The sequence below is a fragment of the Coregonus lavaretus genome (genome assembly GCF_964263955.1).
Source record: "Coregonus lavaretus genome assembly, contig: HAP1_SCAFFOLD_1363, whole genome shotgun sequence".
Lineage (NCBI taxonomy): Eukaryota > Metazoa > Chordata > Actinopteri > Salmoniformes > Salmonidae > Coregonus > Coregonus lavaretus.
In genome coordinates this window covers 110,001-120,670 of record NW_028158430.1, presented here as the reverse complement: position 1 = coordinate 120,670, position 10,670 = coordinate 110,001, and the positions used below count along the sequence as shown (strand labels likewise).

The window sequence follows — 10,670 nt, the reverse complement described above, 5'->3', positions numbered from 1 at the left end:
AGTACTGTAACATGTAGCCTGCACTAGGTCTAATCCCAGTCTATTTAGTCCTGTAACATGTAGCCTGCACTAGGTCTAATCCCAGTCTATTTAGTCCTGTAACATGTAGCCTGCACTAGGTCTAATCCCAGTCTATTTAGTCCTGTAACATGTAGCCTGCACTAGGTCTAATCCCAGTCTATTTAGTCCTGTAACATGTAGCCTGCACTAGGTCTAATCCCAGTCTATTTAGTCCTGTAACATGTAGCCTGCACTAGGTCTAATCCCAGTCTATTTAGTACTGTAACATGTAGCCTGCACTAGGTCTAATCCCAGTCTATTTAGTACTGTAACATGTAGCCTGCACTAGGTCTAATCCCAGTCTATTTAGTACTGTAACATGTAGCCTGCACTAGGTCTAATCCCAGTCTATTTAGTCCTGTAACATGTAGCCTGCACTAGGTCTAATCCCAGTCTATTTAGTCCTGTAACATGTAGCCTGCACTAGGTCTAATCCCAGTCTATTTAGTCCTGTAACATGTAGCCTGCACTAGGTCTAATCCCAGTCTATTTAGTCCTGTAACATGTAGCCTGCACTAGGTCTAATCCCAGTCTATTTAGTCCTGTAACATGTAGCCTGCACTAGGTCTAATCCCAGTCTATTTAGTACTGTAACATAGTGGTCCCACTACAATGCCCTGGGACACACCACATTGTGTCTTTTTCAAACAGAATTTGCTGTGTGATCCATGGAGAGACACGCACATTGTGAACATTTGTGAAATAATATGATTACATATCTCAGAAATGACAAATGTGTATATGTTACAATAATCTGCACTATATGTTATAGAAGCATAGTCTTAAAGATCATATAGATCTCTCTCAGATGTATCTTAATATATGTATATGAATGTATCATTCTCTCTCTCTGTCTCTCTCTCTCTCTCTCTCTGTCTCTCTCTCTCTCTCTCTCTCTCTCTGTCTCTCTCTCTCTCTCTCTCTCTCTCTCTCTCTCTCTCTCTCTCTCTCTCTCTCTCTCTCTCTCTCTCTCTCTATCTATCTATCTATCTACATCCATCTCCATCTGTCTATGTTTATTCTGTTGTCCTGTGTTGCTCTCTGGTGCCCCCTGCAGGCAGCGTCTGGACCTGATGAGAGAGATGTATGACAGAGCAGCGGAGGTTCCCAACAGCACCATAGAAGACTGTGAGAACGTCATGACGGGAGGAGACCCCTTCTACGACCGCTTCCCCTGGTTCCGTCTGGTCGGCAGGTACAGTACATGACTACCTGGTCAAAGCAATGGTCAGACAGACAACACTACCAGAACACTACCATAATACTACCATGATACTACCAGAATACTACCAGAACACTACCAGAACACTACCATGATATTACCAGAACACTACCAGAACACTACCATGATACTACCATAATACTACCAGAACACTACAAAAACACTACCATGATACTACCATAATACTACCAGAACACTACCAAAACACTACCAGAACTTTACCAGAACACTACCATAATACTACCAGAACACTACCATGATACTACCATGATACTACCAGAATACTACCAGAATACTACCAGAACACTACCATGATACTACCATAATACTACCAGAACACTACCATGATACTACCATGATACTACCATAACACTACCATAACACTACCAAAACACTACCAGAACACTACCATAACAATACCAAAACACTACCATGATACTATCATAATACTACCATGATACTACCATGATACTACCATAATACTACCATAATACTACCATAATACTACCATGATACTATCATAATACTACCATGATACTACCATAATACTACCAGAACACTACCAGAACTCTACCAGAACACTATCAGAACACTACCAGAACACTACCAAAACACTACCATGATACTACCATAATTATACCATGATACTACCATAATACTACCAGAACACTACCATGATACTACCATGATACTACCATAATACTACCAAAACACTACCATGATACTACCAGAACACTACAATAACACTACCATGATACTACCAGAACACTACATTAATACTGCCAGAACACTACCAAAACACTACCAGAACACTACCATGATACTACCATAATACTACCATAATACTACCATGATACTATCATAATACTACCATGATACTACCATAATACTACCAGAACACTACCAGAACTCTACCAGAACACTATCAGAACACTACCAGAACACTACCAAAACACTACCATGATACTACCATAATTATACCATGATACTACCATAATACTACCAGAACACTACCATGATACTACCATGATACTACCATAATACTACCAAAACACTACCATGATACTACCAGAACACTACAATAACACTACCATGATACTACCAGAACACTACATTAATACTGCCAGAACACTACCAAAACACTACCAGAACACTACCATGATACTACCATAATACTACCATGATACTACCAAAACACTACCATGATACTACCAGAACACTACCATAACACTACCAGAACACTACCAGAACACTAACAAAACACTACCATAATACTACCATGATACTACCAGAACACTACCATAATACTACCATAATACTACCATAATACTTCCATAATACGTCCATAATACTACCAGAACACTACCGTAATACTACCATAATACTACCAGAACATTACCAGAACACTACCATAATACTATCAGAACACTACCATGATACTACCATAATACTACCATAATACTACCAGAACACTACCATAATACTACCATAATACAACCATGATACTACCAGAACACTACCATAATACTATCAGAACACTACCATAATACTACCATAATAATACCAGAACACTACCAAATCACTACCATAATACTACCATGATACTACCAGAACACTACCATAATACTACCATAATACTACCAGAACACTACCATAATACTACCATAATACTACCAGAACACTACCAGAACACTACCATAATACTACCATAATACTACCAGAACACTACCAGAACACTACCATAATACTACCATGATACTACCAGAACACTACCAGAACACTACCAGAACACTAACAAAACACTACCATAATACTACCATGATACTACCAGAACACTACCATAATACTACCATGATACTACCAGAACACTACCATAATACTACCATAATACTACCAGAACACTACCAGAACACTACCATAATACTACCATGATACTACCAGAACACTACCAGAACACTACCAGAACACTACCAAAACACTACCATAATACTACCATGATACTACCAGAACACTACCATAATACTACCATGATACTACCAGAACACTACCAGAACAATACCAGAACACTACCAAAACACTACCATAATACTACCAGAACACTACCAAAACACTACCATGATACTACCAGAACACTACCAGAACACTACCAGAGCACTACCAGAACACTACCAGAACACTACCAAAACACTACCGTGGCAGAGGTACACTAGTGAAGATCTCATCACACATTAACCCCAGCAGGTACATAGTCCATGGTTCACATCAACCCCAGCAGGTTCACAGTCCATGGTTCTATAGAACAGCATAAAGGAAACAGGGAAGGGTAGTGCGTACGTCCAAGTACATCACTGGGGCCAAGCTTCCTGCCATCCAGGACCTACAGTTCCAGTCAAAGTTTGGACACACCTACTCATTTAATAGTTTTTCTTTATTTGTACTATTTGTTACATTGTAGAATAATAGTGAAGACATCAGAACTATGAAATAACACATATGGAATCATGTAGTAACCAAAAAAGTGTTAAACAAATCAAAATATATGTTACATTGGAGATTCTTCAAATAGCCACCCTTTGCCTTGATGACAACTTTGCAGACTCTTGGCATTCTCTCAACCAGCTTCACCTGGAATGCTTTTCCAACAGTCTTGAAGGAGTTCCCACATATGCTGAGCACTTGTTGGCTGTTTTTCCTTCACTCTGCGGTCCGATTCATCCCAAACCATCTCAATTGGGTTGAGGTCGGGGGGATTGTGGAGGCCAGGTCATCTGATGCAGCACTTCATTACTCTCCTTCTTGGTAAAATAGCCCTTACACAGCCTGGAGGTGTGTTGGGTCATTGTCCTGTTGAAAAAACTATGATAGTCACACTAAGCCCAAACCAGATGGGATGGCGTATCGCTGCAGAATGCTGTGGTAGCCATGCTGGTTAAGTGTGTCTTGAATTCTAAATAAATCACAGACAGTGTCACCAGCAAAGCACCCCCACACAATAACACCTCCTCCTCAATGCTTTACGGTGGGAAATACACATGCAGAGATCATCCATTCACCCACACTGCGTCTCACAAAGACACGGTGGTTGGAACCAAAAATCTCCAATTTGGACTCCAGAACAAAGGACAAATGTCCACCGGTCTAATGTCCATTGCTTGTGTTTCTTGGCCCAAGCAAGTCTCTTCTTCTTATTGGTGTCCTTTAGTAGTTGTTTCTTTGCAGCAATTCGACCATGAAGGCCTGATTCACACAGTCTCCTCTGAACAGTTGATGTTGAGATGTGTCTGTTACTTGAAATCTGTGAAGCATTTATTTGGGCTGCAATCTGAGGTGCAGTTAACTCTAATGAACTTATCCTCTGCATCAGAGGTAACTCTGGGTCTTCCTTTCCTGTCGCGGTCCTCATGAGAGCCAGTTTCATCATAGTGCTTGATGATTTTTGCAACTGCACTTGAAGAAACGTTCAAAGTTCTTGTATTGACTAACCTTCATGTCTTAAAGTAATGATGGACTGTCGTTTCTCTTTGCTTATCTTTGCTGTTCTTGCCATGATATGGACTTGGTCTTTTACCAATTAGGGCTGTCTTCTGTATACCCCCCCTACATTTTACATTTTACATTTTAGTCATTTAGCAGACGCTCTTATCCAGAGCGACTTACAGTTAGTGAGTGCGTACATTTTTTTCATACATTGTCACAACACAACTGATTGGCTCAAACGCATTAAGAAGGAAAGAAATTCCACAAATTAACTTTTAGGAAGGCACACCTGTAAATTGAAATGTATTCCAGGTGACTTCCTCATGAAGCTGGTTGAGAGAATGCCAGGAGTGTGCAAAGCTGTCATCAAGGCAAAGGGTGACTATTTGAAGAATCTCAATTACAAAATATATTTAGATTGGTTTAAACCCTTTTTTGTTACTACATGATTCCATATGTGTTATTTCATAGTTTTGATGTCTTCACTAGTATTCTACAATGTAAAAAATAGTAAAAATAAAGAAAAAACGTTGAATGAGTAGGTGTGTCCAAGCTGTTGACTGGTACTGTATATGCTAGGTGGTGTCAGAGGAAGGCCCCAAAAATTGTCAAAGACTCCAGTCACCCAAGTCATAGACTGTTCTCTCTGCTACCGCACGGCAAACGGTACCGGAGCACCAAGTCTAGGTCCTGAACAGCTTCCCCTCCCCCCCTTTGTTTTTACATTTTAGTAATTGAACAGACTCTCTTATCCAGAGCAACTTACAGGAGCAATTAGGGTTAAGTGCCTTGCTCAAGGGCACATCGACAGATTTTTCACCTAGTCGGCTCAGGGATTAGAACCAGTGACCTTTCGGTTACTGGCACAACGCTCTTAACCACTAAGCTACCTGCCGCCCCATTTTTACACTGCTGCTACTCTCTGTTTATTATCTATGTATAGTCACCTTACCCCTCCCTACATGTACAAATTACCTCGACTAACCTGTACCCCCGCACATTGACTCGGTACCAGTACCCCCTGTATATAGCCTCATTGTTGTTATTTTATTGTGTTACTTTTTTTTTTTTACTTTAGTTTATTTAAACTCTATTTCTTGAACTGCATTGTTTGTTAAAGGCTTGTAAGTAAGCATTTCACGGTAAGGTCTACACCTGTTGTATTCGGCGCATGTCACAAATACAATTTGATTAGATTTGAACCTCTCCTCTAGCAGTCATTGATAGATGCATTTAGTAGATCAACCAGTCTTCCATATGAACCTGAAGGGACCCATTGGTCATGTTCATTAAGGGCACACTGTAGCGAAAACGTTCACATTGTAACTCTTTGTTTCCTTTCCGTTTCGGACCATTTTTCTTCCATTTCGTGCCTGGTGAACATGACCGAGGTTTTCTACAGCTGAACTGCTCACCTACCTATTCCTCCATCTAGACCTACCAGTGTGTTTCTATCTGTTTTAGTCCACTTTCTAACTTACTTCCCATGTTTCTGGCTGCACCCCCCCCCCCCCCCCCCTACCAGCAACCCCCTTTTCAACGTGTGCATGAGCGAGCGCATGAGTGATCCCACTCCCTCCCCCACCCTCTCCACCTCCGAGCTAACTGAGCTGGCTGACGCTCGGCCGGAAGGGCGAGGAGGGGAGGAGGAGTTGGAGGCTTTGGAGGATCTGGACGATGATATCTTTTTGGACGACCCGTGCTCGGAGCTCGGGGATGATGATGATGATGATGATGATGATGATGATGATGAGGGAGAGCTGTGCCGAGGCGGCTCCAGCGAAGGCCTGGATCCCTTTTATGACCGCTCTCCGTTATTCAGTGTAGTGGGAAGGTTGGTGAGGTTTCAGGAGCATGCTGGGGGTGGAAACTAGCTCTTTCACACTGAGACACTCTGGTTCTCTCTGCTGCCCGAGGGAACACACACACTAACGCGCGCACACACATGCACAACACCTACAAAATGGGAAACGAACAAATGCACGCACACACCTGCATACACACACACACACACACACACACACACCACAGGAAATTAGGATTTAACAACAATATTAACACTGGATAGAGGTTGTTGTTTACTAATTTACTCCAAGTAGGGAAAGGATGGCGGGGTTGAAAAGTAATAAAGGGGAGTATATATATAAAAAACATGGGGGATTGGAAGTGATGCAGACAATTACATTGATAGAAGATACAATCTATCTGCAATATTAAGCTGATCCATCCCCCCCCCCAAAAAAATAAATAAAAATAAAAATAAAAATAAACAAATTATAATTAAAAAATAATATATATATAAAAAATAATAATAAATGTTTAAAAATAATAAAAAAACACTGGATAGAGGTTCTGTCGTTGTTTGGCAACCAAACTACACACGTCCACATTGACCTATGTTTGCTTTTACAAGTTAGCATGTTCATTGCATCTGGAAGGGCAGTATTTTCCAGAGAGGCATCTGCAGCTGTAGCATGAGAACACATTATTGGGAGTGACATCATTTTGGTTGGGTCCATCCAATACAGAGATCAGAAACAATACTGAATTACCCAAGGTCCCCTGCCTCTCGTTCAGTCCCCCTTTTCATGTGTCCACATCTGAGGCACTCCCATTACACTGTAACTCCACCAATGGCCATAAAGCCTGTGCTCCAGTCAAACATCCTTTCCTCAGCTCTTAGCCTCTGTCGGGTCTGGGGGGGGGGGATAGATGTCACTGCTAACTACCAGCCACACTACCCTTTAATCAGAGGCAACTCCCTCCCTTATAACTATATAAGGCCCTCCCTGACGTATATCTCCAGCTCTTCTATGCTAGCTGCTAGCTCCAGACCTTGCCTCAGCTCTCTCAGGGTGTTTTCACACATAGTTCTGAGCTGTAGTTCTAATCGCAGCTCCATTAAGTTCCATTATTACATTCTATATTTATTTTTTATTTTAGTTTGGTTGGTTTCACGTTGCCAAATGTAAAAAATAATAATAATAGTAATCTAAAAAGAAAAGGAAACAACGCAGGTTTCCATGCAAGTAATTTTGTTTATTGGACAAAAAATTGCTGAAGTTAAATCCATCTATGGTCATCGGTTTACCGGGCTGGATTATCATGAAGCAACCCATATCTGATGCTATACTCACATAATCAGAGATATCAAGTTATGATGCAACCAATAATACTGTGTGACTCTAGTTATTATTGCTGTGTTTGGGCCCGGACTGCGTTCTCACCTGCAGCGAAGCGCACCTCAGTACGAACTGAATCAGACAACCCTTTTTGAGCGAACCGCGTGTGTTTTTTAGTGTGCTCCCGAGTGCGGATAGTGTTCACACCAGTCCAAGTGAACCCAAATAAGGGGGTAAACTCACCAGAGTTCGGAAAAACAGCATCAAACCATTTCGGTGTGAAAGCCCCCTTAGTCTTAGTCCCTATGAGCTCTGAGGTACAGTGGCTTGTGTAAGTATTCACCCCCCTTGGCATTTTTCCTATTGCCTTACAACCTGGAATTAAAATTGATTTTTTGGGGGGTTTGTATCATTTGATTTACACAACATGCCTACCACTTTGAAGATGCAAAATATTTTTTGGGGTGAAACAGAAAACTTGAGCGTGCATAACTATTCACCCCCCCCCCCCCCCCCCCCAAAGTCAATACTTTGTAGAGCCACCTTTTGCAGCAATTACAGCTGCAAGTCTCTTGCGGTATGTCACTATAAGCTTGGCACATCTAGCCACTGGGATTTCTGCCCATTCTTCAAGGCAAAACTGCTCCAGCTCCTTCAAGTTGGATGGGTTCTGCTGGTGTACAGCAATCTTTAAGACATACCACAGATTCTCAATTGGATTGAGGTCTGGCTTTTGATTAGGCCATTCCAAGACATTTAAATGTTTCCCCTTAAGCCACTCGAGTGTTGCTTTAGCAGTATGCTTAGGGTCATTGTCCTGCTGGAAGGTGAACCTCCGTCCCAGTCTCAAATCTCTGGAAGACTGAAACAGGTTTCCCTCAAGAATTTCCCAGTTTCCCAGTCCCTGCCGATGAAAAACATCCCCACAGCATGATGCTGACACCACCATGCTTCACTGTGGGGATGGTGTTCTCGGGGTGATGAGAGGTGTTGGGTTTGCGCCAGACATAGCGTTTTCCTTGATGGCCAAAAAGCTCAATTTTAGTCTCATCTGACCAGAGTACCTTCTTCCATATGTTTGGGGAGTCTCCCACATGGCTTTTGGCGAACACCAAATTAATTTGCTTATTTTTTTCTTTAAGCAATGGCTTTTTTCTGGCCACTCTTCCATAAAGCCCAGCTCTGTGGAGTGTATGGCTTAAAGTGGTCCTATGGACAGATGCTCCAATCTCCACAAATGTTTTAATAATGGATTTAATGGTGCTTCGTGGGATGTTCAAAGTTTCTGATATTTTTTTATAACCCAAACCTGATCTGTACTTCTCCACAACATTGTCCCTGACCTATTTGGAGACCTCCTTGGTCTTCATGGCGCCGCTTGCTTGGTGGTGCCCCTTGCTTAGTGGCGTTGCAGACTCTGGGGACTTTCAGAACAGGTGTATATATACTGAGATCATGTGACACTTAGACTGCACACAGGTGGACTTTATTTAACTAATTATGTGACTTCTGAAGGTAATTGGTTGCACCAGATCTTATTTAGGGGCTTCATAGCAAAGGGGGTGAATACATATGCACGCACCACTTTTCCATTATTATTATTTTTGAAAATTTTGAAACAAGTTATTTTTTTCATTTCACTTCACCAATTTGTACTATTTTGTGTATGTCCATTACATGAAATCCAAATCAATTTCAATTACAGGTTGTAATGCAACAAAATAGGAAAAACGCCAAGGGGGATGAATACTTTTGCAAGGCACTCTAGACCCTACCAGCTCCCTCCCAGCTCCCTACCAGCACTGTACCAGCTCCCTACCAGCTCCCTACCAGCTCCCTACCAGCTCCCTCCCAGCTCCCTACCAGCTCCCTCCCAGCTCCCTACCAGCTCCCTCCCAGCTCCCTACCAGCAACGTACCAGCTCCCTACCAGCTCCCTACCAGCTCCCTCCCAGCTCCCTACCAGCTCCCTCCCAGCTCCCTACCAGCATCCTACCAGCTCCCTACCAGCTCCCTACCAGCATCCTACCAGCTCCCTACCAGCTCCCTACCAGCATCCTACCAGCTCCCTACCAGCTCCCTACCAGCATCCTACCAGCTCCCTACCAGCTCCCTACCAGCTCCCTACCAACATCCTACCAGCTCCCTACCAGCTCCCTACCAGCTCCCTACCAGCATCCTACCAGCTCCCTACCAGCTCCCTACCAGCACTGTACCAGCTCCCTACCAGCTCCCTACCAGCTCCCTACCAGCTCCCTACCAGCTCCCTGCCAGCTCCCTACCAGCTCCCTACCAGCATCCTACCAGCTCCCTCCCAGCTCCCTACCAGCAACGTACCAGCTCCCTACCAGCTCCCTACCAACATCCTACCAGCTCCCTACCAGCTCCCTACCAGCTCCCTACCAGCTCCCTACCAGCTCCCTACCAGCTCCCTACCAGCATCCTACCAGCTCCCTGCCAGCTCCTTGCCAGCTCCCTACCAGCTCCCTGCCAGCTCCCTGCCAGCTCCCTGCCAGCTCCCTACCAGCTCCCTGCCATCTCCCTGCCAGCTCCCTGTCAGCTCCCTACCAGCTCACTACCAGCTCTCTAGAAGCCCTTTCATGAATCAGGCCATCAGAGGCACTCCAACTTCAGACACCGCTCCTTGCCTGGGTTCTGAGGGAGAAGTGTCGTCGTTGGTAACTACCAGCCACACTGCTCTTTTCATAAATTAGGCTTCTTATTTAACTGTCATACTCCAAAGATGGAAGGTTTTTTATATTGTTCAAAACCTGACAGTAAAAAAAATCT

At 43.2% G+C, this 10,670-nt stretch overlaps 1 protein-coding gene across 1 annotated transcript in view; it reads left to right on the top strand.

Moving 5' to 3' along the window:
- Positions 1-1,117: 1,117 nt before the first annotated feature.
- LOC311124021 (kinesin-like protein KIF1A) overlaps positions 1,118-10,670 on the top strand; it is a gene marked incomplete at its 5' end in the record, with an annotated part of 71,424 nt that continues 61,871 nt past the window's right edge. Inside the window, 2 exons of the mRNA XM_084198241.1 lie at positions 1,118-1,255; positions 6,285-6,593. Of these exons, the coding sequence (XP_084054367.1) occupies positions 1,118-1,255; positions 6,285-6,593 (447 nt within the window). The remainder of the gene's footprint in view (positions 1,256-6,284; positions 6,594-10,670) is intronic.